The sequence below is a fragment of the Neurospora hispaniola genome (genome assembly GCF_033458365.1).
Source record: "Neurospora hispaniola strain FGSC 10403 chromosome Unknown B0T23scaffold_2, whole genome shotgun sequence".
Classification (NCBI taxonomy): domain Eukaryota; kingdom Fungi; phylum Ascomycota; class Sordariomycetes; order Sordariales; family Sordariaceae; genus Neurospora; species Neurospora hispaniola.
Window position 1 is genome coordinate 4,875,530 of NW_026944407.1, and position 27,978 is coordinate 4,903,507.

General features: G+C 53.0%; 6 protein-coding genes across 6 annotated transcripts; 4 read left to right on the forward strand and 2 right to left on the reverse strand.

The window, feature by feature from the left end:
- Positions 1 to 2,819: 2,819 nt before the first annotated feature.
- Positions 2,820 to 4,884, forward strand: B0T23DRAFT_97942 (UTP-glucose-1-phosphate uridylyltransferase). The gene is made up of 3 exons (XM_062842083.1): positions 2,820 to 3,026; positions 3,100 to 3,272; positions 3,329 to 4,884. The coding sequence occupies exons 1-3, from the start codon at positions 2,925 to 2,927 to the stop codon at positions 4,617 to 4,619; spliced, it is 1,566 nt and encodes a 521-aa protein (XP_062696230.1). The 5' UTR covers positions 2,820 to 2,924; the 3' UTR covers positions 4,620 to 4,884.
- On the reverse strand, positions 4,832 to 7,305 carry B0T23DRAFT_98001 (inhibitor of growth proteins N-terminal histone-binding-domain-containing protein). The gene is made up of 2 exons (XM_062842086.1): positions 5,293 to 7,305; positions 4,832 to 5,190 (listed from the first exon to the last, which is right to left on the reverse strand). Exons 1-2 carry the CDS (start codon positions 7,184 to 7,186, stop codon positions 5,177 to 5,179), a joined length of 1,908 nt encoding a protein of 635 aa, XP_062696231.1. The 5' UTR covers positions 7,187 to 7,305; the 3' UTR covers positions 4,832 to 5,176.
- A 1,756-nt stretch (positions 7,306 to 9,061) lies between these two features.
- On the forward strand, positions 9,062 to 10,698 carry B0T23DRAFT_98015 (histone deacetylase phd1). Its single transcript, XM_062842088.1, has one exon. The coding sequence runs from the start codon at positions 9,158 to 9,160 to the stop codon at positions 10,655 to 10,657; it is 1,500 nt and encodes a 499-aa protein (XP_062696232.1). The 5' UTR covers positions 9,062 to 9,157; the 3' UTR covers positions 10,658 to 10,698.
- Positions 10,699 to 11,431: 733 nt separating this feature from the next.
- On the forward strand, positions 11,432 to 14,737 carry B0T23DRAFT_98011 (uncharacterized protein). The gene has a single exon (XM_062842087.1). The coding sequence runs from the start codon at positions 11,816 to 11,818 to the stop codon at positions 14,318 to 14,320; it is 2,505 nt and encodes an 834-aa protein (XP_062696233.1). The 5' UTR covers positions 11,432 to 11,815; the 3' UTR covers positions 14,321 to 14,737.
- Positions 14,738 to 16,011: 1,274 nt separating this feature from the next.
- B0T23DRAFT_98031 (major facilitator superfamily domain-containing protein) lies at positions 16,012 to 18,379 on the reverse strand. Its single transcript, XM_062842089.1, has 3 exons — positions 17,869 to 18,379; positions 16,883 to 17,782; positions 16,012 to 16,776 (listed from the first exon to the last, which is right to left on the reverse strand). The coding sequence occupies exons 1-3, from the start codon at positions 18,062 to 18,064 to the stop codon at positions 16,136 to 16,138; spliced, it is 1,737 nt and encodes a 578-aa protein (XP_062696234.1). The 5' UTR covers positions 18,065 to 18,379; the 3' UTR covers positions 16,012 to 16,135.
- Positions 18,380 to 20,547: 2,168 nt separating this feature from the next.
- B0T23DRAFT_403039 (uncharacterized protein) lies at positions 20,548 to 24,546 on the forward strand (the record flags this gene model as incomplete). Its single annotated transcript, XM_062838744.1, has 2 exons — positions 20,548 to 23,965; positions 24,032 to 24,546. The coding sequence occupies 2 exons, from the start codon at positions 20,548 to 20,550 to the stop codon at positions 24,544 to 24,546; spliced, it is 3,933 nt and encodes a 1,310-aa protein (XP_062696235.1).
- Between the last annotated feature and the right edge of the window lie 3,432 nt (positions 24,547 to 27,978).

Consider the following 27,978-nt stretch of genomic DNA (forward strand, 5'->3'; position numbering starts at 1 on the left):
AGAATGAGGAAGAGTGAGGTCGGCAAAGCGACAATGTAGGTAGGTAGTCCTTCAACCGTCCTCGCCGCCGTCGTCTTCTCGCTCCGACATTTGGGGGACTCGGTGTAAGGTACATACAGAGCAGCAAAACAGCGCAGCTCCCCTTTCCACGTGGGAATCTGGAGGCTAACGAGCGCTGTAGCTACGATCTGCTGGGGGGGGGGGGACCTATGTCTGGGCGGCTGACCTGTTCTTGGCGGAGACAGTCGTATCGACAGCGTCTAGGCCTGATACCCTGTTGTACATATGCGGCGGTGATGGCCTCTCGTGGTGGTGGTGGTGGTCTAGTTGTTGCGGTGGGTGGTGGTTGCGGTGAGGTGCAATCGTATTCATCTTGCCATGTCCAGAAAAAGAAGACCGGGTGGGGCAATCTGGCCGAACGGAAAATCGGAATCTCAGGATCCACGGCACTCAGCCATGGGAAGAAGACCCGGTGTTGCTGTCAAGAATGTTCCCTCTTGAGGTTTGGACTGATAACGTTCTGACGTCTCGCTTATACAAGGTCGACCCGTAATTGCCCGTTTCGTGCAAGGGGCTTTTCTTCTGCATCATGATCCGTCACCAAAGTCAGAACGGCCAACCACCTGCTACCATGTACACAAACCGCCTATCTCCCGGAGCACAGCATAGGCCCAGGTGTAGTTGGACTACTGCCGGTGGCGTTTCACACTTTTCTTCCTGCCATGTTGTGATGTGTTGATACCAGCAAAAAGCAAGAGAATATTGAAGCGCCTCGCTCCGAGTCCTTGCAAGACCTCTCCCGCCGTGGTGGTTTCCCGTCCTGCTGTCAAATTTCCCGGCCATGTCCACCACAGAGCTCACGGTGGATCTATCGTGATCTCTCGCTGGTCCCACCATCCTGTTTTTAGCTCCCGCTGGGGCTGAGAACAACATTAACAGCCCCTCCAAAGAAGGAAGCTATAGCCAACAAAGTCAGGAAACGCATCGGGGAGGGCCTACACTACGATGTTGGGGGTTGAAGAAGTTGGGGAGCTTTTCCTTACCCCCTAAAATGATACTCCACGAACCGGGGCATGTGGGAGATGGAGCTGAGCCGTCCCCACGCCAGATAGTTATCGAGGTACCTTTTTTCCCGGTCAACGGTCAACACCTCGTCCTGGAGCTTGCAGGCAGGGAGGTGGAATGGGTGGATGCCCCTATTGCTTGCTACTGAGTTTAGTAAGAGTTTAGGTTCAGGTCCGAAGGTCGAAAGGGGGAAACACCAGGCAAAGTCGCAGGTTGGGCACGAAGTTGAGCCAAGCGGCTGACCAGTGATCCACCGAGTTTCGACAATGTTCTTTGAATGCTGGCCGTTTTTGAAGCAACAGCTTTGGATGCATAGGTGCAGCTTTGCCTTCGTTACCCCTGACTTGGACACTTGGCAATCCTGCCCTTCCACCTCCCATCCCCCCCCCCCCCCCCAACACCCGTCTTTGTCTCTACGGAACATGGAATAGTAATGACCTAGCCAAGGAGCCTCAGAGTTAAAGATACGAGAGGCTCATCAAGGCAGATACTATCTTGTCAAAGAGGACCCCATTTTGCGGATTGGGTTCGGCCGCTTGGGCAGGCTGGCAGGTTCCATTCTGACGGCGATGTTGGCATGAAAGTGGAGGCGGGGTTAATAAGGTACCTGGGTGTTTTGTGCCTTCCATGCTCTCAGGCTCTCTCAGCTGCTCACTACTATAACTACCTATCTACACTAAACCCAAGTCGCCCCGCGTCTGGAAGGAAAAGAAAGATTCCGAGAGTGTCTGAGATGTCATGAATGCCCAATCGTGAAATAATAAGCAGACCAAAACCAAATTCGAGTTACACTGCAGTTCAAAGGGTTCAGTTGTCTACACAGCATCTTCAAGCAGGCAGTCCAATGACGCCACACGGTTTGGGGTCGGTTGAAGATGAGCCTGGGCCCGATCGGGGGCCACGGGGTACCTTGTACCTTGCTCAGGTAGTAGCTCGTGTACATGGCTCCCTAACAATTTCCACCCGGTACGAGCTATTACGAGACGGGAGCTGGGTCCCGACTTTCTATGGGCCATGGCTTCCACTCGTTCCATGAACAAGATAAAAGCATCGAGATCCCCATGCCCACCCTCGAGTTCTCTGATTGTTGTTTTGCTCTATTCTTCATTCCTCTCTCTCCATCCTCTCCTGTCCCAACTACATACTACCAGTCTCACCGCGTGAGCAACAGTGTGGAAGTTTAAGCTGTAAGTTACTTAGCTTACCTTACTTACGTACCTTGGATCCAAGACGGATGAGGGCAGGGGCAGCAAGGGAAGCAGCTTGAGACTGCACTTGCAGGCATTGGCTCCTACCCCTCCTCCTTTTTTCCACCCCTCACCTTCCCTACCTTGGCGACACCAGACACCACCTCACACACCTCCTGGCGTTGGCTGGCAGGCAGGCAGGGCAGGGGAGGGAGCGAACGAACGACACAAAGCTCACCGTTCGAGTCGTTCTCCCTCCACTCCTCTGGCTGCTCTGACTGGCGAACCCTTTCTGCAACTGCCTGGGCCGATCCTCAACGTGTCCACAGAAGGACGATTGAGCTGTCATTTGCAGGGACGCTAGTAGAGAAGACTGGCGGGTCCCGGCCATTCTGTTACCTACCATCCAGCCTGCTGCCAGCTTCCCGTCCGTCCAGTTTCGAGCCGAATCGGATCCCTACTCGTGTTGCATTAGTCGTTTGGTTTCCATATATTACGTCAAGGGCGTCTACCGTACCTACTTGGGCTAACACCTCAAAGACATAGAAAGCGGCTTCCCTCCCATTACCTATTTATACCTACCTAGGTACCTAATCCTCCAAGACGCCCGTCACCATTTCGACCTCCTTTTCCAACGTAATTCCCGACTTTGTCACCACACAATTCGACACAATGGCCCAAGCAATCAGGAGCGCCCTCCCCGACCGCCTCATGCCTTCCAACGGCGACGAGGAGTTTGCCAAGAGACACCATGGCAAGACTAGATCCCACATGGTCAGTATTGATTCTTCCACTCTGCCATCCATCCACCAAGATGACAGTCCAGGAGGAACTAACACGCCACCAGGCTTTCGAGAACACCTCCACAAGCATTGCCGCTGCCCAGATGCGCAATGCCCTCACAAAGCTTGCCGAGACGGTCAAGGACCCCGACCAGAAGAAGCTCTTCGAGACCGAGATGGACAACTTCTTCTCGCTCTTCCGCCGCTACCTGAACGACAAGGCCAAGGGCAACGAGGTGTACGTATCTTGACATGTCGCGCTCCTCTCGCAGACAGCCAACTAACTGTTCACAGCAACTGGGACAAGATTGCCCCTCCTGCCCCTCACCAGATCGTCGACTACGAGAGCCTCGCTAACAACAACTCGGTCGACTTCCTCAACAAGCTTGCCGTTCTCAAGCTCAACGGTGGTCTCGGTACCTCCATGGGCTGCGTCGGCCCCAAGTCCGTCATCGAGGTCCGTGATGGCATGTCCTTCCTCGACATGTCCGTCCGCCAGGTTGAGCACCTCAACCGCACCTATGGCTCCAACGTGCCCATCCTCCTCATGAACTCGTTCAACACGGATGACGACACTGCTGCCATCATCAAGAAGTACGAGGGCCACAATGTCGACATCCTCACTTTCAACCAGTCCCGCTACCCCAGAATCTACAAGGACTCCCTCCTCCCCGTCCCCAAGTCCTTTGACTCTCCTCTCCATGACTGGTACCCTCCCGGACACGGTGACGTTTTTGAGTCTCTCTACAACTCGGGTATCCTCGACAAGCTTATTGAGCGCGGTATCGAGATCATCTTCCTGTCCAACGCCGACAACCTCGGTGCCGTCGTCGACCTCCGCATCCTCCAGCACATGGTGGAGACCGATGCCGAGTACATTATGGAGCTTACCAACAAGACCAAGGCTGACGTCAAGGGTGGTACCATTATCGACTACGAGGGCTCCGTCCGTCTCCTCGAGATCGCCCAGGTCCCCAAGGAGCACGTCAACGAGTTCAAGTCCATCAAGAAGTTCAAGTACTTCAACACCAACAACATCTGGATGAACGTCCAGGCCGTCAAGCGTGTCGTTGAGAACAACGAGCTCGAGCTCGAGATCATTCCCAACGAGAAGACCATCCCCGGCGACAAGAAGGGCGAGTCCGACATCAGCATTGTCCAGCTCGAGACCGCCGTCGGTGCCGCCATCAAGCACTTCAAGGGCGCTCACGGTGTCAACGTGCCCCGTCGCCGCTTCTTGCCCGTCAAGACCTGCTCCGACCTGATGCTCGTCAAGTCGGATCTCTACACCGTCAAGCACGGCCAGCTCCAAATGAGCTCGGCCCGCTTCGGTGACGCTCCCCTCATCAAGCTTGGTAACGACTTCAAGAAGGTGTCGGACTTCCAGAAGCGCATCCCCAGCATTCCCAAGATCATTGAGCTTGACCACCTCACCATTACCGGTGCCGTCAACCTCGGCCGTGGCGTCACCCTCAAGGGTACCGTCATTATCGTGGCCACTGAGGGCCAGACCATTGACATTCCTCCCGGATCCATCCTCGAAAACGTTGTTGTCCAGGGTAGCTTGCGCCTCCTTGAGCACTAAACGGGTTTTTGGGTTCTTGTCGTTTAATTATTAGCACGTGCCTTGTCGCTGTATGGCCTATTGTTGTGGGACGTCATCATGTCTTTTTTGCTGCACGTACATATGATTAATATACCAATGGTTATGAATGGGAATTCAATTACTCTTTTGTAATAAAATCGTCGTCTGTCCATGTAAAGGACGATGGTTTAGAAAAAGGAGAGAAGAAGAGAGGAAGAAGAAGAAGAAGAAGCATGATGGAGATGGGTGATGGCATGATGGGAAAGGAGGCTAGTAGTGATTTTGGCGATAGGTACAAATACACAATGCCATTAGTGCACACACATACGTCATTGCTTTATGGGAAGTAGAACTGGTAGTATACTGGTGACTTGATAGATAACCATCAATTTGAGAGAGGAGAGGAAGGCTCAGCGCTTTGTCGATTTGACTGTTTTGATTCCTTTTTCCTGAATGTGCAAATGTGATGATTTATTCCTTTCCCATCCTATGCAGATAATAACTTCATACTCATACCACACCCAACAATCTACCCTTTCTTTATCTTTGCACTCACTTCACTGCCCTCCCCCTCCTTGACTACTATTATTCCCACCACCTCCCTGGCTACTACTATTTCCCCCACCACCACTCCCACCACTCCCACTCTTCTTGTTATCGCTCCTCCCCTGGCTATTACTACTGCTGTTATTGCTGTTATTGCTGTTATTGTTGTTCATGTTGTTGTTGCTGTTGCTGTTGCTGTTGCTGTTATTGTCCCTCTCCATATTCTTGGCACAAACAGGACAATACCAAGTCCCGTTGGGCTCCGACTTTAGCCCTACACAGCTCCAGTGGAACCACTCATACGGACATTCGTCATTGTCGCACGCCACCATATCGCCAAAACTAACGTTTTGACAGAGGCAGTACTTGCGGTCGTCCCCGGCTTCTTCGTCGTCCAGGTCCATAGCATCTTCTTGATCGACATTGAGATCCATATCGTCGTCGTCCACGTCCTCGTCGTCGTCGTCGTCTGTGAGACCGGGGTTGTTCCGGCGGCGGTTTGAGGAGAGGGAGGGGGAGCGGTGCATTTCTTGGAGTTGGTGGTGCGTTGTTGAGGAGCGGGAGCGGTTGTGGCTGGAGATACTTTGGGGGTGGGAGGAGGTAGGTAAGGGACCGCCGCTGCCGCCGGGGTGACGGGATTGGAAGGGACCACCGCTGCCTCCACCGGTGCCACCGCCGCCGCCGCCGTTGGAGGCGAGGGAGGAGGATGGGCGGTGGCCGTGGCTTGGGTGGTGAGGGTGGTTGAGGTCGTCTGTTCCTCCTTTGTGCGAGAAGGAAGAGTTGGTGTGGTGGTGGGAGGCGGAGCGGGAGTGGGAGCCACCGCCAATGGGGGTGTTGCGGCCTGTGCCGATACGACGGTGGTCGGATTCGGAGCCAGAAAGGTTGGAGTCTGCGTCTGAGAGGTCGCTGTCTCCCGTAGAGTTTGCGCGGGAGGTCGTGTTGGGACTGTTCTTCGCTCCGCTGCCGGTGGTACCGGTGCCGGCGCGCTTGAGCACGCGGGAAAGATTGGATTTGTGGGAGGAGCCACCTCCCGCGCCGGGGCCAGAGACGCCGCTGGCGGAAACACCACCTGCTGAGCCGTTACCGCTGCCGGCGGTTGGCACGCTGCTGCCCTTCTTACGGGAGGCGGCCGAACTACCGGAGGGTACGGACTTGCGACTGGTGCTGCTTGTAGATCCTTTGCCTATGCTGCGGGGGCCAGCGCTGCCGGCGCGTTGGACGCCGCCAGAGGCTGTGGAGGATTTGGGCGTGCCTGGACCGAGCGAAGAGTGTCGGCCTATGCCACTCGTCTGGAGGCTCAGACCACTGTTGCTGCGGACGGCGCCCTTGCGCACGGCGCCTCCGGGTCCGGCAGAGCTTTCGCGGGCGCGCTGGTTCAGTATTATGGTCGCGGCGGGCGTGGCGGGTGCTGAGGCCGAGTGGTGGTGCGAGGCTTGGACGTTGCGAATCTGGTTCGATCGGGCGGCGTTGGAGCCTGTGCCGTTAGCGAGGCCGTTCAGCGCCGAGGATATGGGGTGGTTCCCGTTGACGGGCCGGAGAAGGGTCGGGGTGCTGGTAATGTTGGCGGCGCTGTCGCGGACGAGGGAAGGTAGTTCGTCGGGATCGGTGAAGCCGGGCTCGCCGCGGTCGTAGAGAGACTTGATCTGCTTGTCGAGGGCCCGGACGTGCTTGTCAAAGGTATGTTGTAGCTTCCGTGTAAGTTCGAGCTTCTCCTTGGACAGCTGCTCGGCTAGGTCAAAGTTCTTGAGGATGGTGGCTCTGTATTCTTCTTCCTTGGGGTTCGGCTGGAAGCTGCCGTTGGCCTTGATGAATTTCTGGATGCGCTCGTCGTTCTTTTCAATTTCCTTAACCAGCTTGTCATATTGGCGGTCCTTCTCGGCAATCTCGTCTTGCATGAAGCGAATCTCCTCGGGGAGGTTCTGCGTGTTGTGTATCCATTCGTCGAGGATCAATGCCGGGTCGAGCTCTGCGGCAGGGGGCATCTTCCTGACAAAGTCGATGGAGAGGTCGTCTCTAGGCATGATGACTGCTGTTAACCGACGAGGCACGCTCTGGGTTCGTGGAAGAAGTCAAGAAGGATGCGCGTGTCATAAGTGAGTGGGATGGATAGGTGGCAATAGGTGTTGGATACCCCGCGATCCAGGCGCGAAGTGGGCACGAAGAAGGTAAGTAGGTAAAGGCTATTAAAGCGTGTCTAGGACAAAAAGGCGCCGAGGAGCACAGGACTAATGCGGAAGAAGAAGAAGAAGAGGACGACGACTAAAGAAACACATGGCAGAGATGGAACAAGGCAGTTGTATTGTGGCCAAGCAAGTATGTAATGGTAGACAACATATGGTTAACACATGATGGAGAGAAAAGGTGAATAGACGAAGAGGCGATTGATGATTCGTGAGCCAAAGAAAAAAAAAAAAAAATCCGAGCGGGCTTACCTTGCGACGGTAGTGTAGTGTAGTGTACGTATCGGTATTGATAGCTGTATGGAGACAGGAAGTGGGCGCGCTACCGATGAAGTAACCCCCCCTGTCAACCTGGCTGCTGGGTAACGACGGCTGCTCTGGCAGCTATCATGCAGCGGAGAAAAGTGTAGAGCGCGGAGTCCAATTTCAGTCTTGGCCTTTGCTCTGTTTGTTTGTCTGTTGAGGATGGATGGGTGAAATGGATAGTTGCTGATGCTTCAGTTGGTGGGGGAGACGGGTTGTGCTTCAGTTCCTGGTCCCGTCGTTCCCGTCGCGACCTATGCCGGCCCGTGGGTGGGGAGACGAGGAGTGGGTAGATACCTATATGTGTTGAGGGAGATGGAACAGCAAAAAGACAAAAAGCAACTTGGAAGAGTAACAAGCCGTTGGATGACGCCAAGATGCAATATACCGGAGAGGAGAAAGGGAGAGTGGTGGAAGGATGGAAGGAGTTGAGGTTGGCGTTGGCACACAACTTGGGTAGGTAACCAGCAAGGCAAGGCTGGAATGAATGAGTGATGCCCTGTTTCTTTGTACCGGTCAAGGTAAGTGTACTTACTTAGTGTAGCCGCGTCAAACCTGTTGGATGTACATACACAGGCAGAGCGAGGCACAGCTCCGGCAGACTCAGTTTGACATATGATGGACACCAGGACGCCGTGCCAGTCTGCCGTGGCTGGTGCAAGTGGTTCCAACGAAACTGCTGGCGTTCAATTGGAGAGTTCCATCACTTCTTCCTGGAGGTTCACAGTTCACAGTTCCTGGCGGTTGGCGGCCTTGCGGACCTGGGCTGGAGGGATCACACCCACTGCAGTGGAAAAAGAACAAGGTACGTAGTACCCTCAGTTTCAACCAATCATGACGGCAATTCCGTCACCCACAAAATGCAGCCCATAATGAGCTAACGATGTCTGGTTAGGCCATTTTGCAGGCGCAAGATCGCCACGCAAAGCAGGTGCGACAAATGCACAAAAAAAAAAAACGCCAGAGGAAGCACTGACACTTGCTGACAGCTCGGGACTCGGATTTCAGAGACTCCCCTCGCTCCCTCTCTCATACTGGACTGAAATTCCAACCCTCGCCCAGCCCAGCAGACTGGGGTTTCGAGGGACGGGGAGGGGTACGTACCCAGGGGTCCACGAACCACGGCTCCGTTCCACTTCTTGTCAAGATGGAATTCGAGATCCACGACACCGGCCGGACAGACAGACAGGCACAACCGCGGCATTGATTGATTGACCTCGACACGCCCTCTCAAGGAAGGAACACTCAAAACACCCAACAGCGCTACAATTCTATCCCCTCCCACATTACGTCTTCCACACGTCGGACATACATACATCACCGCACCACCTCAGTAGTAGGTAGCGAGAGGCACAACAGGCGGCATCCCCAACCCATCATCTCTCGCCTCAACTCTCATTACACTACAGACTACAGTACCTATTCTACAATCACACAAACTTTGGCAAACACCACACACATTCTTTTACATTACGGCTTTTCACGGCATTCATAGAAGACGGCGACATCATGGACACCTTACAGTCGCTACAATGGAGGCCGCCAAAACCAAACTACCTTCCTCACGACATCGACGTCGACGAGCCCATTGTGGACGTCTACCAGCCCCCGATCCCCATGGACAAGGCCACCGACCGGGAAAACGCAGACTACTACGCCCACATGAAGCGCATGGCGCACGAATACAACATCACCCGCCCCAAGGGATACACGGTCTCGTACCACTTCAACCCCGACATGGAGCCTCACCACTTCGGCCTGACCCATCCCATGAAGCCCTTCCGCCTGACCCTCACCAAGAGCCTCGTCACCGCCTACGGCATGAACTTTGCCATGGACAACTACAACACCCGGATAGCCACGTACGAAGAGCTTAACTCGTTCCACACCAGCGACTATCTCGACTACCTGCACATGGCCCCGCCCGAGGAGATGCCCCGCGACATCGACAACCCCGACAAGGAAGTCAAGTTCAACCTCGGCGGCTCCGACTGTCCCCTCTTCCACGGCCTCTACGACTACTGTTCCATGTCGGCCGGCAGCTCCCTGGACGCCGCCCGCAAAATCTGCAACAAGCAGTCCGACATTGCCATTGCCTGGGGCGGCGGCCTTCACCACGCCAAAAAGTCCGAGGCCTCGGGCTTCTGCTACATCAACGACATCGTCATTGCCATCCTCCAGCTTCTGCGCTGCTATCCACGCGTGCTCTATATCGACATTGACGTCCATCACGGCGACGGCGTCGAGGAGGCCTTCCACAGCACAGACCGTGTCTTGACCTGTTCCTTCCACAAGTTCGCCCCCGAGGTCTTCTTCCCTGGCACCGGCGGTCTCGATGACAACGGTCCCAAGTCCGAGCACAATCCGGGTGCTCACCACGCCATCAATGTGCCCCTCAACGACGGCATTACAGACGAGCAGTATGGCCATCTCTTCCAGTCCGTCATTGGCAAGATCAACGAAAAGTTCCGTCCTTCGGTCATCGCCCTTCAGTGTGGTGCCGACTCGCTCGCCGGCGACCGCCTGGGTAGGTTTAACCTGCAAGTCCAGGGTCACGGTGCCTGCGCAAAGTTTTGCAAAACTTTTGGCATTCCCATGATCATGTTCGGCGGTGGTGGCTACACTCCTCGCAATGTCGCCCGCGCATGGGCCTACGAGACATCAGTGGCCATCGACGTTGACGAAAAGATCAACAAGATCATTCCCGAGCACACTCCCTGGCGGAAGCACTTTGTCCAGGAGGAGCTCTTCCCCTCGCTAGAGCAGATCCTGGGTGAACCGCGTGCGAATCGGAACTCGCAGAAGCGCCTACAGGAAATCATTCAGCACGTGCACGAGCAGTTGCGCTTCGTCAACGCCGCCCCCAGCGTGCAGCAGCAGGTGATCCCGCCAGACTTGGGCGGCATCCGGGACGATGTCGAGGACCGCCTCAAAGAGGAAAGCGAGGAGCGCGATGAAGGGCTCAGACGGGACAGGGAGGAAGGTTTGGGTATCAGTGGCGAGTTTTAGTGCAATTTACGCGGCGGCGGATGTTCCGACTTTGATCCCGACTCTGAAGCTCCCAATGATGTTCCTGATGATCCCCCACCATATCAAGAAACCACAACGGCCTCCCCCAATCCGAATAACGCTCCAGCATCAGCAGCATCCTCGACACCACCGCAACGGCCCCCTCCCGGTTTCGCCCAAGACCTCACAGCACCCTCGTCGACAGCAGCCTCGTCGACAGCACCCCCGCATCGGCCTGTCCCGTGGTGGCAAAAGGTGGACGCCCAAGATTTTGAACAAAATCCCGACCGAGCAATATTCGCTGCCCTCGAAGAAGTATGTGAAAGGAGAAACGGAGGGTTGATAACCGGAAAACAATTTGTCGATGAATGCACTCGGTTAAATCGCATTCGCACTGTTCTGAAAACTGGTCGGATTTCGGAAGCGAGCGGCCCGATGACTCCAGAAGAATCTCAATCCGCGCAGAAACTCTTGGAGTGGTGGAATAACTTTGCAGTCTTAGCAAAGGCCAAACAACACGCAAAAGAGCTACAAGATCTGCGGAAAGGAGGGACAGCGCGCCCGACACCAGACACGGCACCGCCTCCCAGGTTCTGGGATCAAGTAAACCCCCTGGATTTTGAGAAAGACCCCGACCGTGCACTGACCCTTATCCTCGGCGAATTGCGCAAACAAAGGGAGCAAGGGCAGCTGACCAAGGAAGGCCTGGCCGGAACTCACGCCGAGGTGAAACGCATTCGGATGGTTTTGAGAACCGGTCGCATTTCGGAATACATTGGCCCCATGACAGCAGAGGAGTCCATGCAGGTGCAGAAAGCTTTAGACGATTGGAAACAGTTGGCAGCCTATGCAGAGAGCCTCCAGCAGAATTTGCAGGAAGCACAGAAAAGGACTCAGGAAGCTGGGAAAGCTGCGCAGAGTGCGGCACCTGAGAGCCCACGTGGAAGAGCCGAGAGTACTGTGGATTTGGAAAAGACCCTGGAAGCTGTGGAAGAAGAGGATGAGGAAGTGAATGAGTGGGTAGGGAGACAGCAGCACTTCCGGCAGTATATGCGTCAACGTGCGGCACTTTTGAACCTCGATAATAGTTCATCAATGCAGTATCCCATCCGGGTGCACGCCCAGTTACTATAGGATTGGTTTCATGGACAGGTGAAAATGCAAACTGATTTGGAGGCTTTGCAAAGGGACTACAGGGCTGTGGTGGCAGCTTTACGACAGATGGGGGTAGATGTGGCGGTGCAGGAGTGGAAGAAGGAAAACGATAAAGGGGCAGTTGAGCAGCTTACCGAAGACCAGCAGTTCACAGAATGGGTTGAAAGACTCGGTGGTAGTTTACCAGCGAAGGTGATTGAGGGGAATGTTCATGTGATGGAGGTGGATCCCAAGAAAGCCGAGGATTTTTTACAGGGACAGGTGGATCTGGAAAATTCCATAATGGTATTGAAAAGAGAATACGAAGCCACGACGGCATATTTACGAATGAGGGGGGTAGATGTGACGGCGCAGGAGGTGAAGAATGAAGACGTGGAGGAGGACGGAGAGAAGAGCAAAAAGAAGAGGAGGTCTAAAAGGAAGCCGAAAAATCAGAAGAAGAAGACGACCGGCAAGGATGCGCAGGAGCATCTAGACGATGAGCAGACTAGAAATCTTGAGGATGGACAAGATGACAAGAAGGATGAACAGGACGATGACAACAAAAAGGATGAGCAAGGCGACACCGATGAGAAGGGTGAAGACGGACAGGCGAACGTGGATGAAAAGGATAAGGATGAGATAGATTCAGAGGAAAACAGCGACGAGTATAACACGGCCGCCGAAGAACAATCGCCGCCGTCAAAGAGGAGCAAGAACAATAACGCCAAGAGAAAGAGGAGGAAGGAAAGGAAGCAAAAGGCAGAGCAGGCGGCGAAGGAGAAGGCAGAGCAGGAAGCGTGGGAGAAAAAGAAGCAAGAGGCGAAGGAGAGAAAGGCGCAACAAGTGAGGGAAAAGGAGGAGAGAGAGGCGAGAGAGAGGAAGGAGCAAAAGAAGAGGGAAGAGGAGGCTCAGAAAGCGGCGAGGGAAAAGGAAGCCAGGGAAAAAGCAGCGAAAGAGAAAGAAGCCAGAGAAAAAGAAGCCAGGGAAAAAGCAGCCAGGGAAAAAGCAGCCAGGGAAAAAGCAGCCAGGGAAAAAGCAGCCAGGGAAAAAGCAGCCAGGGAAAAAGCAGCCAGAGAGAAAGAAGCCAGGGAAAAAGAAGCCAAGGAAAAAGAAGCGAGAGAAAAGGCAGCGAAAGCTATGAGGGAAAAAGCAGCTAAAGAGAAAGAAGCCAGAGAAAAAGAAGCCAGGGAAAAAGCGGCAAGAGAAAAAGCGGCAAGAGAAAAGGAAGAGAAAGCTACGAAGGAAAAAGCGGCGAGAGAAAAAGGAGCCAGGGAAGAGGAAGCCAGAGAAAAGGCGGCAGAGGAATGGGAAGAGAAAGTGGCGAGGGAGAAGGAAGCCCAGGAAGCGAGGGAAAGACAGGAACAGGAAGCGAGGGAGAGGAAGAAGCTGGATGAGGTAATCGTAGTCGAGAAGGAGGTGAACAAGGACGACATAGAACAAGAAGACGAGGTGAAGGAAGAGGCTGACAAGAATTCAATGCCGTCTCAGGGACCGATGCCGTCGCAAGGACAGATGCCGGGACCAGGACCGATGCTAGGGCAACAAATTCCACCTCCGCCGGGACCGGAGCCGATGCCACAGCAAGGACAAATTCCGTGGGGAGGAGACATATGGTGGCAGAGACAGATGCCATGGGCAAGCCAGATGCCGCAGCAGACACAGGTTCCTTGGCAGTGGCAGATGTCGCAGGAGACACAGGTTCCTTGGCAGATACAGATGCCATTGCAGGGACAGATGCCATACCAGAACCCTATGCCACCACAAAATCCCATGGCACCCCAGAAATCCATCCCAGAACAGAATTCCATTCCAGAACAGAATCCCATCCCACACCAGAACCTCATCCCATACCAGAATCCCTCGCCGATGCCACCACAGACTCCGATGCCACCGCAGAATCTGATGCCACACCAGAATCCGATGCCTCACCAAAATTCGATGCCTCACCCGAATCGCATCCTACACCAGAATTCCTGGCCGATGCCACCACAGAATCCGATGCCTCACCAAGAATCGATGCCACAAGGGCAGATGCCGTCGCAAGAGCAAATGCCAGCAGAGCCACACGTATTCCCGCCGCCGCCCGTGCTAAACATTGTACCCAATTTGGTCGAACTCACTGCAGAACAACTAGAGATCCACGCTCGTCTCTTGGTCCGCACCGGTTTCTTCTGGATACACTCTGCGCTCTCAGATGATAACAACAGCACTGCCAACTTGTCTGAGCACTCGAAGCAGCAAGTCGTCGCCAGGTTCAAGGCGCTCGTCTTGCACCTCATGAACGACCTGACCGTCTACCCTCCTCAACAACAGAAGCAACAACAACAACAACAACAACAACAACAACAACAACAACAACAACAACAACAACAACAACAACAACAACAACAACAACAACAACAACAACAACAACAACAACAACAACAACAACAACAACAACAACAACAACAACAACAACAACAACAACAACAACAACAACAACAACAACAACAACAACAACAACAACAACAACCGGAGCGAAAGTAGCACTTTCCTCGGGTTTCCAAGGAGGAGGAGGCTCGTCGACCGTGGAGGAGTGAGTCGTTTCCTTCTTACTTTGTGGACAGGGATTGGAACGTTACTTGGCCAGATGGAGACAGGCCCCAGACTCGAGAGACGCAATGGACGCAGCAAGGGGAAGAAGAAGAACGCCTGACTGTACGGTTTTATCGACCAGTGGCTAAGGAGTATAACACTAAGCTGGACCGGACGTAATGAGGGGGGGATTGGGCGTGGTTTTTTTTTTGTTTGGGATTTATATAGTATCTGTTTGCAACAACTTCGAAAGCGTAAACACAGCTGATTCTTTACCAGCGGTTATGGGTCTGATCGTGTAGGTTTCGTTGGGAACGTGTCATCAGGTTAGGTTAGGTTAGGTTAGGTATTTCAGGTAGTAAGGACAGTTGAATAAATGATCAGCTTGATACTACTTACTTATGTTATTGAACAAAAGTATGAACAAACTCTCTGTTCCACGTGGAATAACAAGTCAACGAAGTGAAGCGTGACTTGGCCATGTGAAAGGGAACAACAAGGGAACAACTATAACAACACGAGGGGTAACGTAGGGAATATATTCTCCAAGATGATGAGGATGAGCTCGCTTGTTTGCTTACTTGCTTGCTTGCTTTCTATGCTACTGGGATGCTCAAGATGCTATCGAGATGCTGCTACTACTACTCAAAACGGTGATGCTGCTGCTGCTGCTGCTGCTGCTGGGATTACTAGTAATCGATGTTACCATCTTTGAGTCTGTCCTTCATCCATCCATCCATCCATCCATCCATCCATCCAATCTTTGTTTTTATTAACCTGACACCCTTTTGCTTTGCGGAATTCCAGCAATATAACACTTTGAGCGAGCACTCCAACAACAGTTCAGCAACACTCCAACAACAGTTCAGCAACGGTTTGGCAACGGTCCAGAAACAGTTTGGCAACGGTCCAGAAAACAGTTTAAAAAAATATTTTAGCAACTCTTTGGTAAGAGTTTGGCAACACTTCAACAACACTTTACTAATACTTCAATGACACTTCAACACAACACTTCGGCAACACTACAGCAATACTGCAATACATTAATACTAGTACTTTGGAAACCCTTCAAAAAAATAGGTTGAGTAAACACTTCACCAACATTCACTCTACCATCGCCACTTGAACACCAATCAAGTAACCCCCCCCCCCCCCCCCACCCCCATCCCCCTACAAAAGCTTTCAATCAATCAATCTTTCCTCAAATAATGAACTGTGTTTATAAAGTATACCATAGTAACAGATGCTAATGTATGAATACTAGCTACCTACCTACCAAATGCCAAGAGAATGGGGAAAAAAAAAGAAAAAAAAAAAAAAAAAAAAAAAACATAAACTCCGATTTCCCAAGCGCCCGGCTGGCTGGCTGGCTGGCTGGCTGGCTGTGTATCTGATATCATATCATGCAAAAAGAAACCGTCAAAAGCCGTAACATATATCCGGGCATGCATATTTCCGTTCCCCGTACTTTTTTTTTCCCCCTTCGAATCCACCTTTTTTTTCTTGCGGCTGTTGTTCATTCGTTCGTTTTGAACGATTTGCAGTAGAATAGCATAGTCCCTTCATTTCGGCCGCCATCCTTCTTTTCTTGTCTCTTGTCTTTTTGTCTTTCTCGACGATTGTCGGATTGACTTGACTGGACTCTTCATCCTTTCTTTCATGAAGAGACGCCATCTTCTCTTGCATTTTTTTTTCCCCTCCCCTTTCTGTTTTCTTCCTTTTTGGTATAGGACGAGAGCAGTTCAGTTCAATTCAGTCCACTTCCGTTCAATTCGCAGTCCACTCCCTCGTGCTCGCCGTACTTGTCGTACCCGTACCATTCCCCCCATAAGCAAAAGCCCCCCTCGCCTCCTCCTCCAACAACTTCCTCTTGATCCCCCTCGACTGCACCCCGACAAACATGACCATCACCACACCAATCAACAGTCCCGCGGCCATCAGCCCGACATTGACGGGGACCGGATCCCCGTTAAAGGTCTCATGCAAGAGGTAATCCAGACCGGACTGACTGAAATTAAACAGACCAGCAAGACAAATAATGGTCCCGTACACTTTGCCAAAGGTCCTGAACCCAAAGACTTTGGCGGAGTAGTCGGATACGGCAGTGTAGTAGAAGGGACGGTACAGGACAAACAAGCAGATGTTGGCGTAAGCGGCGAGTAGCGAGTGGGGGATGATTCCCAGGATGCCGATGGTGGTGGCGGTTGCGACGAGGGTTACCAACACGGTCAGGGTGGAGGTGCGGTCGAGGATGGCGCCGATGAAGGGGATGGATAAGATGCCGCCGAGAGGGAGGGCGAGGTCGAAAAAGTCGTTTACGCGCTCGGCGAGGGCAGGAGAGGAGAGCAGGTAGGTGTATTGCACGCGGATGGTGGCGACGAAGTAGTTGATGCGGGTCATTTGGACGACTTTTTTTTTGGGGGGGGGGGGGGGGGGGGAGGGATTCGGTTAGTAAGGGAAATCTCAGATGAAAGCGGGAAAACAAAACAAAAGGGGAGAAGAAAAAAAACATACCGGTAAACAAACAAATAAGGATAAACCAAGGTGACTTGATCTGCTCCCAGGCGGTATAAGCATGCATGACACCCCAAACGCCCGAGATCTCGTTCTTGCGCTCTTCCTTCCTGGCCTGCTTGTCCGCCTTGGTGGTTCCGAGCAACTCCTGGATACCCGAGACCACCTCGGCGCGATGCTGTCTCTCCTCTTCGTGAAGCAAGGCAGTCTCCTCGTCGATCTGGTCGTCGTAGGGTTCCATGTCGGCGGGGATGGGCTCCTCGATTTCCTCGACTAGTTCACCGACGGTCTTGTAGGATTGTGCCGGCATCAGGACGAGTTGAATGACGGCGATGGCGGCGGGGACGACCAGGTAGGCGAGGAAGAAACTCTGGTGGCCAAAAGTTTCGTTGGTGTGTTCGTAGATGATGCGATATACTAGAAACAGGGCGCTGGAAGCGTCAAAGGCGCCCGTCAAGAGGGCGAGAATTAGGCCAGAGTTCTTGGGGAAGGCATTGGATAGCTGGAAGGACGAGATATAGGTGAAGGGTCCGCCGAGGGCCAGGAAGAGGTATCCGAACAGCAGGCCGTCAAAGGGTAGTTGGTTCTCGAAGGACATGCACAGGGCACCGATGGCGAGGCACAAGGCTCCCAGCAGGCCGCAGACACGGGGACCATATCGATCGAGGATGGCGCCAATGGGAAGGGCAGCAACGTTGGTGGCCACGGCGGCCGCGGTGAACATGAAGTTTAGGTGGATCTCAACGCATGTGTCCTCGCCGATGGCGTCCTCATCGTTGGGGTCGACGCGGCAGACGTCTCGGTAGGCACCCTCTCGTTTTAGGACGGGCTTGATGGCGGCATAGCCAAAGACGATGCCGGCGGCAAAGAGGCAGTATATGACGGCGACTACGACTTGGACTATATGGAGGAGAAGAAGAGACATATATATGGTCAGTATGGTATCACATGGTAGGATAAACTGTTGGGGGTTGAAAATGACGTACGCGTCCTCTTCCACCTGGGGACTTCAAAGGCACCTACGGCCTGGATCTGTTCCAAAGCTGGAGGATCCCATGATGACGGGAGAGGGTTGAAGCTGATTTTGCGAGCTCGAGTCGAGGCATCCGAGCTTCGCCTGGATCGGTTCTCTGTGAGGAGGGGAGCAAAGGTCTCCAACGAGGAGACACGGTTCAGAGACATGACGAAGACGGTAGAAGGGAACAGAGGAAGAGAGACGGTGGAGCTGGAGGGCTCGAGGGCCTCACGGTTCCCTTGTACACGGCCACGATGAAGTAGGAGAGGAAGAGGACGAGTGGTGAAAAGACGAGGGTAACCCAGAACTTGAGAGGAGGGAAAGATGATGTTTTTGAAAACTTGGGCCTAGCTCGGCGTTGATCGCGGCCGAATAGGACAAGAAGTGACGTCGTTGAGGCTGCAGGATGTCCGCGGGTGGGGAGATAGGCCAGACAGAAAAGGAAGCTATTTCCTACCTACCTTATCTTGAGAAATATAGAGACGGAACTGAAGCAGCGCAAAACTGGAAGCGAAACAGGAAACTAGAGCTAGATTATGTTCAACAGGGTGGCTGTGGTTGACAGAATCAAGATCCTTTGACACATAAGTACACGCATACCTACAATGGAACTCGACCTGTTCGGTCACTTGACGTCTTTCTGTCTCTCACTCACCACCAACCAGCCTCTCTTTTCACGAACCAAACAAAAGACTGTGATTGAGAGTCAATTGACGAATCCCTTTTCGTGGAGGACAGGAATCTGGGGTTTGTACATGTGTACTCCCTGGTCGTTGGCATGTTGAATAAGCAGTGTAAATGTCTGTTCGGGAGGAATTGAAGTCACCTATGCAGCATAACGCCCTGGACATGTTGTTGGACGTACGTCAGGTGATTGCTCGAATCCAGTGTAGCGTCCAACAACCCCGCTGGGAAATCCAGGCCGTGGCCATGCCTGCCGTCTACCATAGGCGTGCCATTCGAACCACCATTGCACATGCGCCGCAACTCACCACTGCAGGAACTTGATCCAAGGAGAAGATGGAAGGGTGTTTTTGTGAAGCCCGGAAGTCGCCTGGGACTGGACCTGGACAGACGGGGAACGGGAACGAAGCTGCGGCTGCAGTGATGGCGCTGGAAACTGGGTGGAACCAGAGTGGGACTTCCCGGCCGGCCCCGCTCCCCGTTGGCCGAGCCGAGTTCATGTTTTGGAACACAGCATCTCCTTGGTAAAAAGAAGGTGGTGAGACGGCATAGGTTGCTTGTCTCAAATATTGCAATTTGACAAGTTGACTTTTTGAAGGGTATATCAGAAATCATCTTCACCAGATGCCAGACGGAAATTGACAAGTGATTTGAGGAGCATCTTGGGGCTTCAGCTCAAGTCGGTGGAAGCAACTGTAGCACTCATCACAGTCGTCACATGCACCATCCAATGTGAACCTAACCCAGTACAAACATCATGTACACACAACTTGTTCTCTTCGAAATACAATGAAACTCCAAATTATTCCTTGTTGAAACTGAAAAGAGAGTACGTAAAGAGAGCACTTAACAACCCCCCTGCCCCTGACCCATTGTTTAGGCGCTTTGACCAGGACAGCCCGGGTTGCCCCGCCATCTAACCAGTGATCAATAACAAACTGCGGGGGGACTCCTTCATCCACAGCTCATCTCCCCCAGCATACCACAAGACGCGTGTTGTTCTTCCAGTCAACTCAAAGACAGATGGGTCTCACGAGATTGCACCATGGGTTCACCAGCAAATAGTCGGAGTCCTCTGACGCCCGTGACGGAAACCTCTTTGACGAGGCCTGAGCATGAACAGCCCGAGAGGATCCTGACAGGGTGAGCTTGGGTGGGCGCTTGCAACCGCTCTCGTCCAATCAAGCCCCCATCTCCAGACTCATAAGCGCTGCCATGGGAGGCCATCCGAGGCCAATCACAGCTTGTCTTGTTGCCCCAATGGGAGGATGCCCAACTCCCTCGTTAAGCACTTTATACACGACAAGCGAGCCCGACTGGGTTGAAGCCTGAGTGACTTCCCTTAGTCTAGGTGACCCTTTGCCCCTGGTCTGTTTCTCCATCAAGCAAAGGGAAGTAAGTGCCTGGCGCCGCCCATGTGCCAGTCACCTAGTCTAGTGTAGTGTGGCCTGCACATTTGGCCGCATATTGATCACCTTGTTCCCGGTCTGTCTTCTGATACACGACGCTTTTGTTTCAAAAAGTCCATCTTCAAGTCACTTTTTGTCTTGGTTTGGCTTGCTTCGGTTGGAAAAGCGACTCGGTTGTGACAGGTTGAGCGCAAGAGGTTGTCGTTGTTGCTGTGTTGATCTTCTTCTTCTGTCTCAGTTTTCTTTTTACCATCATCACCCATCCTCAACACCAAGGAGGGGTAATCACGAACCCTTTCGAGAACTCCAAACGACTGTCTCAGTTTTCTTTTTACCATCATCACCCATCCTCAACACCAAGGAGGGGTAATCACGAACCCTTTCGAGAACTCCAAACGAATATCCGGAAATAATCCACGCTCGATCAAGAGTGACAAGAGACCGTTTGTCTACCCGAATCCTTCGACACACTCCGAAACAACGCCAGTCCGTTGTTGCGCATAGCCGCTCTCCCAAAAATAACCACCACTCCTTGCCAGATATATCCATCCGCCAACATGTCTCGATCCCGCGGTGTTCCTGATGAGGAACTCTTCATCAGCAGGCCTCGCCCTTCGGATGAGGATTGCGATAGTCCCACCGTTGAACCTCTGAGAATCTTCAAGCCCATGAGCCCGAAACCGCCCGGTGCCGCCGACAAGGCATCTGAGAACCGCTACAAGTACCCCGCCCCGCCAACATCGTCGGCCGCGTCAGCCTCAGCTTCCAAGCCGTCCGTCGCCCCTTTACCCGGCCTCCCGGGCCTACCTCCGCTGCCATCCTTCCCTCTCCCGCCCGGAGCTTCGAGTTCGGCCGCCCCTCTCCCGTACCCGGACGACGACCTCTCTCGACCTACACAGGCCTCCAAGCCAGCCCGAGCCCCATACCCCGTCGATGATGTGCGCAGGCCTTCTCCCGCCTCCAGCACTGGGCGCATCTATAGCCCTCCTCCGGTCTCCTCGAGCCCCCAGCTACACAACGATACCACTCCGCGGTTGAACTCAAGTCCCATTGAGAAGAAGCCAGGGTTGGCCGACAGACGCGGAGCTGTCCCCAAGCCTCTACAGAGTCCTGATAGTCCCAATGGGGATGACCTGTTTGCGAAGCCCTTGGGTCGGCCTCCCCAACAGCCAGCCCCGCAGCCTGTTCATCCTGCGCAGAGAATCTCCAATGCCTATCAGCAAAAGCCTTACTACCCTCCTCCCGGAGGTGGCAACGTTCGCATGAACTCGGAGCCCAGCATTGCCCGTATCTCTTCAACGGCTTCCACTTCGACCACGAGGGCCAGCCGTGGGTCGCCTCCTCCTCCCGAGACGCCCATTGTTGAGCCGGGTGTGGTTCCAGGAGGCGGAATCGAAGCTCGCTATGCCGCTGCTGGCATTTCGGGGACCGCAACCCTCACGAGTCTCCAGGCACAAACTGCGCAAAGTGCGGCGGCCCAGTCGCGTCTGGCGCAATATGGTGGACAGAGACCTCCATCTCAACCACAACAGCATAGCCAGCATCCCGCGCTCGCTCAGTCCCAGCAGCAGCAATCGCAAGCCCAGGCGCAACCACCTCGGCCTTGGACTCCGACCGAGACTCCGGACCAGCAACCGTTCGGGCCCCCTACCGTCTACCAAGGCGATGCCGTCGCTCAGAACCCTCAGCCAGCGAGGCCCCAGCCCCAACAGCAGAATAGCTTCAACCTTCCCAAGAACCCCGAGCCCGTAAGCAATGCGCCGGCTGGATCGAGCCTCCAAGTGAGCGTTCTGGAGCAGGACTTCCAACGCATGCAGGCTTCTACTCCTCCACCGGCCTATAGCAGTGTCACTCCGAATGCTTCTTCGAACTACCCAGCCGAGAAACAACGGCCGGCCCAGACACATCCGGCCACCGCCACCACCACTGCCACCACCACCAACAACAACAACAACAACAACAACAACAACAACAACAACAGCCACAACAACAATGCCACTCCGAACCCAACCTCCCGTCCAGCAACAACTGCATCTGGCAGTAGTAGCCGGCCAGTTAATACTGCCTCTCCGGCTCCGGCTTCATCCATCCACAAGCCCAAGCCCGTTGCCGTGGCTGCTTCTCAAACCCCAGCCCAACAGCACCCCGGACACCCGGCCTTTGCCAATGAGCCCCAGCACCCGGCTCAGGTTGCCCACAATGTCGGACATCCGGCCCTGCAACACACGCCGTCTCTCATGGCTTCCACCCAGGCACCGCCGCCGTTGCCGGAGGGCTGGATTGCCCATCTTGATCAGAACTCGGGTCAATACTACTACATCCACTTGGCCACACAAGCCACGCAGTGGGAGTTCCCCAAGGGCCCCAACCCCATCAGCCACGAGGCGGCGCCCTTGTCTCCCACGGCGTCAACCTACGGCAACCCTCTTGCCTCGCCTCTTCTCGGGGGCAAGACCGGCCTGGCCTCTCCCATGTTCCACCCCCAGACCCCCGGCTATGCCGAGAGCATCATGACCGTCGCCTCCGCCGCACCCTCCGGCTTCACTGGCCCACCCCCCAGCGCCGGCGTAGACATGTACAAAATCATGCCCACCAACGGCGTCTACTTTGGCCCCTACCTGCGCTACGTCAACATGGACTTGGAGAAGGGCGTCTGGCACGGTAGCATCCTGATCGTGACGGACGCGCCCCAACCGCCCACCATCCACATCCACCTCAGCGTCGACCTCTCCCCGAACCCGCGCCAGCTGATCCCGCACAACATATGGACGCACCAGCGCTGGGTGTTTTACAAGTACGACATGGACTTGCAAATGTCCGAGCACGGCACCGAGCGCTGGACCTACGCCGTCACCTCGCACTTGGGGTGCACGCGCTACGAGTTCATCGTTGCAGGGCGGTATGAGACCGGGTGGCGGATGATTGCGCATTCGGGTAATGACTTTGCTCCGTCGACGAACCAGAACGAGCGCGCCAAGCTGGGCGGCGTGGGATTCATGTGGAAGGATATCCTGCAGAAGAACGTCGAGTGCGGCGGCTTTCATGTCCAGCTGGGTCTGGGCGACCAGATTTATGGTGATCGGCTCTGGCGCGAGGTGCCCATTCTCAAGCAATGGCTTGCTATCGCCGGGAGAGAGAACCGCAAAAATGTCCCCTGGACGGCAAGACACGAAGAGGATGTCACGCATGCCTACTTTCACTATTACACGAGCCACTTTGATCAACCATTTATGCGCGAGGCGTTTGCGCAGATTCCGCATGTCTTGCAGATTGATGATCACGATATCTTTGATGGGTTTGGGTCCTACCCAGAGTACATGCAGTCATCGGCGATTTTCAAGAATATCGGGCGGATTGCGATTGATATGTACCTCCTCTTCCAGCACCACACCACCGTTGAAATGCTGCGCAATGTCAGTTCGGATATGGACCTCTTCACCATCACCGGCGCCGGCTGGCATTTCGTCAAGTACCTCGGCCCAGCCGTTGTGGTGGTAGGACCCGACTGTCGCTCCGAACGCACGCAGACGCGCGTGATGGCTGGTCCCACGTACCAAGGTCTGTTTCCCAAGGTGGCCATGTTACCGCCTAGCGTGCAGCATTGTATCTGGATGTTATCCGTGCCCGTGGTTTATCCACGGTTGGAGACCGTCGAGACGCTAGCGAATACGTTTGCGACGGGCAAGAAGGCGGTTAACACGACATATAACTTGCTGGGTAAAGTGACGAGCTCCGTGGCCGGTGTGGTGGGAGGAAAGGAGGTTGTGGCGCATGGATTCAAGGAAGTAAAGAGGGCGGTGGGCAAGAGCGGACTGATGGGTAATGTGCTGAATCAGTTTGGCGAGATCGACATCGCGGAGGAGCTGAAGGACTTGTGGACGCACGAGAGCAAGGATCTGGAGAGGACGTATTTGATTCGGACGCTACAGGGGATTGCGCAGCAGAAGGGGATAAGGATGACGTTTTTGTCTGGTGGTATGTATTCTTTTTATCTCCCTCCTCCCCCTCCCATGCACTTGATAACTAACGTGAATGAAACAGACGTCAACTCCGCCGGCGCAGGCCTCCTCCACGACCCCTCCCACCCCTCCGACCACAAAACCATGTACCAACTAATCACCTCCCCCATCGTCGCCGCCCCGTGCTCTTCTTATCTCCTCAAAGCTCTCCACTCGGGCTCCAACTCCAACAAACTGCTCTATGTGCCCTTGAACGGGCACAAATCCACCCACGAAGTCTCCGACACCAAGGAAGACATGATGGAGATCTTCCATACTGATGCGAGCGGCGCAGCAAGGGAGTACAAGAAACTCATGGCGCGGAGGAATTATGTCGCTATTGTGGCTTATGATCCGGATGCAGGGGTCAATATGGGGATGGGCATGGGAGGACAACAAACTGGGTATGCGGCGAGTGTGCATAGTGGAGGGTCTAATGGGAGTGGATTGAATAAACTCAGTCTGGCGGTGGATTTTGTGGTGCAGGGCGATGGGGCGTTTACGGCCACGACCAAGTATGGGCCGGTGATTGTGCCGCATTTGGAGTATGGGCATTAGTTTTGTTTTTGGGGGATAGGAGGTAAGGATGTTGGATTGGTAGGAGGACGATTGTTGCTGTTGCTGTTTGATATCTTGGGATATAGCGAGGAGGAACAAGCGTCGTGATGGGCTTTTTTTTTTTTTTTTTTTTTTTTTTCTTGTTCAATTCTGTTCTGTTCTGTTCTGTTCAAATCCTATTGTAAGACGATTTATCGGATGTTTCGTTTTGAGTTACTCAACTTCTTATATATACCAAATTTTTTTGTTCCAGTTCAAACTAAAAAAAAAGCCTACTTCAAGACCATGTCGACAATGTGTCTGTTCTGTTCTGTTCTCCTTCACTGGCATAACGGCATGCAGCGAATAGATAGGTACGTAGCCGCTTAGGTTTAATAATTGACTGACTGACTGACTGACTGACCGACCGGCTTTGAGATTCGATTACTTACCTTACCCTACCCACTTACCGAATGTTCTTTTTTGTCTCTGTCTGTCTGAGTGTTCTGAGTCATCAATGTTTCTTCTTGGAAATATGGTCGTCGGTCTCTGAAAGCAAGCAAGCAAGCAAGCGTCTATCTTTAAATCTTTTCAAAACTCCAGAGAAAAAAAAAAAAGGTTCCGATAACTACCATACCTACCTACCTACCTACCTTGCTCAAACCTCGGAAAGAGGTAGGTATTTTACACTGGCCTCATCTTATGCAATCAATCAATGATTTCAAGCTGCTGCTGCGTTGACCACCGTTCGGATGATGGGTAGGTATTATTCATTACTTGATGATGTGTTCAAAGTTGGTGGGGGGTGGGTAGGTAGGTAGGTAGGTAATGATGTTTTTGATATTAATGATGTTGATGATGGTAATGGGCGGGGGGGGGGGTGTTGTTTGAATTCATGCATTCTCAGGTTAAGTAGTTATTCTTGTGGTCCTTTCCTTTCCTTTCTCGCACCCCGGCGGCCACCCTTTAGTTTTTTTTTTTTTTTTTTTTTTTTTTTTTTTTTTTGTGTGTGTGTCTGTTTTGTAATAGAAATGGACTTCTCATATGATCTGTCCTTGAATCTTCTTTTTTTTTTTTTTTCTGCTTTCTGATAGAACGGAACAAACAGGACTGCGGGAACCGAGCTACCTCTAGGTGACTGGCGTAGTAGGATCGATCATTTATATTAGGTAGGTTGAGCTGTTTCTGACCTGGGTCTAAGTCGCTTGGAACGATGGGAGGTTGGGAGGTTAGTTCTGGGTTAAGAAGCTGCTTGGTAGGTTAGTTCGGGTATCTTTCTTTTATTGTATCCGTCACGAGCTACCTAGTAGTGTTTGTTTCTTTCCCTTTTTTTGTGTTCTCCCTTTTTTTCTTCTTTCCACCACTCAACTTTTTTTTTTTTTTTACTTTTCTGTTATGCGCTTCTGTTGCTTCTTTCATTTCACTGTGGGAAAACAACCTCTATGGCAGAAGAGCATATTTACTTCTTTCAACGTATTTAGTCGTTCTGCAAACTCGATATCGCAACTACAACTTCATATCGGTCTTTTCAACCAACCAATGACGACTTAGACACATTTCCATGTTGTCTCCCAGCTTGAAACTCTGTGACCTAGACCCGGCCTCGGCAAGGCCGTCCGACTGAGGAGGAGGATTGAGACATGGAAAATGCAAGTCATCTCGTCTGGAGTACACGACTTTGTGTTCATAGACAGCTTGTATGTGCTGGGTATCACTGACAAGTGTCTATCGATCTTTTGTCAGGTTTCAAGCACTGACTAGGACCTGTAGGTAGTCAAGGTTGGGTTTCCATCTGGACTTTTGCATTTTGACGACCAAGGCTTTCGGATAACAGATCGCATGACAGAATGACCATCTCGCCAGTATTAACTGCACCATGCCGAGAAACACACCATCAAGAAAGCATGTTCTTTTTGCCTTCTGGGTGACTTCTGATGACCAGTGACTTGATGATGTCGCCTCCTCTGTACACGTGTGGACTCGCTGTTGGGCTTTTTGGCGTAGGAAGAGCAGCCAACCAGTGGGAGAGGTTCTCGATTGATGGATGGATGTGAAGTTGTGTGTGAAGAGAAAGGAAGTCGAGGAATGAATGGGCCAATTGAGCGGTGAGACGCATGCAAGGGTAGACTGCCCAGACGAGGAGGACGCAACAAGGGCAGAAAAAAAGTGCCCACCACTTTTAAAGCAACCCCCGGCTGCACATCATGATTCGGCCGCGGGACCAGGCGCGGGAGTCGGGACATGTTGTGACTGCATTGGACACCACTTTGTGTGCTTGTGAGAGGAAAAGAGAGGGGACGATGAGGGGATGACTGCAGTGGCAGCCCGAGGGTTCAGCTGGGTTGGAGACATGAGGAAACATCGAATTGGGCGGGAAGAGATCCCAGGATGACAGGGATCGCTCCTTCTCCCGCCGAGTGGTAACGTCGTGTTCATCCCAAGAAGTGGAAATGGAAAGAGGGAAAAGCACGGCCCCTCTCTCTCTCATTTGGGCAACTGAACTCAAGCTTGGGTTCGCCGAGTGAGTGCTTGTTCCTGCCACCTGAGATCTAATGAGCGGGTCCCAAGTGTATCACCAAACCAATTGGGGAGCAATCGGGGTCTTCTTGGTCTTCTCAGTCTCCACGCAGGGCATCGTCGGTTTCGGCGCTTGTTCCTTTCTTCTCAGCTTGTGGATAGGAGCTCTACACTAGTAGTGTTGTACCCAGGCAATTAATTCCCTGGCTTCGTTGATTGTAACCGTTCCGTCATCTTTCAAGAAGAAAGGACTGTGGACTCTTCAACACTCTATCAAACAACACACACAACACACACACACACACACTCCTTACAGCAGGGCTGAATAGAGAGTGTCAAGGGTCCAGCCTCATACACCACAACACAACGACGACAATAACTCTCAACTACCTACATACCTACCATACAACCCATTATTCTATACCCTGCAAAATACCAAACTCAATCAACCATTGTGAACGCTGTTCGCTGTTACGCTCGCTACCCGTGGGACCCTTCACCCAGAATCCATAAAATCGAGATCCAAACCCCAGTCCCGTCCACCCCCGTCCCCCGTCCCCCAGCCTCCAGACCGAGACAGCAGCTCTCAGCTCTCAGCTCCCGTACGTGTGATGATCCAAAAACACAGACAACACAACTTCACCAAAAAAATCACACAAAATTACCCATACCATCAACCATAGTGTTTAGTATCGCGATCGCTTACCATACCATCCTAGCCGTAGTAGTGTTTTGCAAAAAAGACTCTCGATACCCCATTATTACGCGAAGAAAAAGAAGCTTAGACACACACACAACGAAACTGAACGACCGTAACGAATGAACGACACCCCCTACCAATTGCCAGCAACATTAACGACGACGCATACACATCGCCCACCGCAAATGAATGGCCCGTAACGAAACACATCACATCCTATACCCAAGCGGTCAACA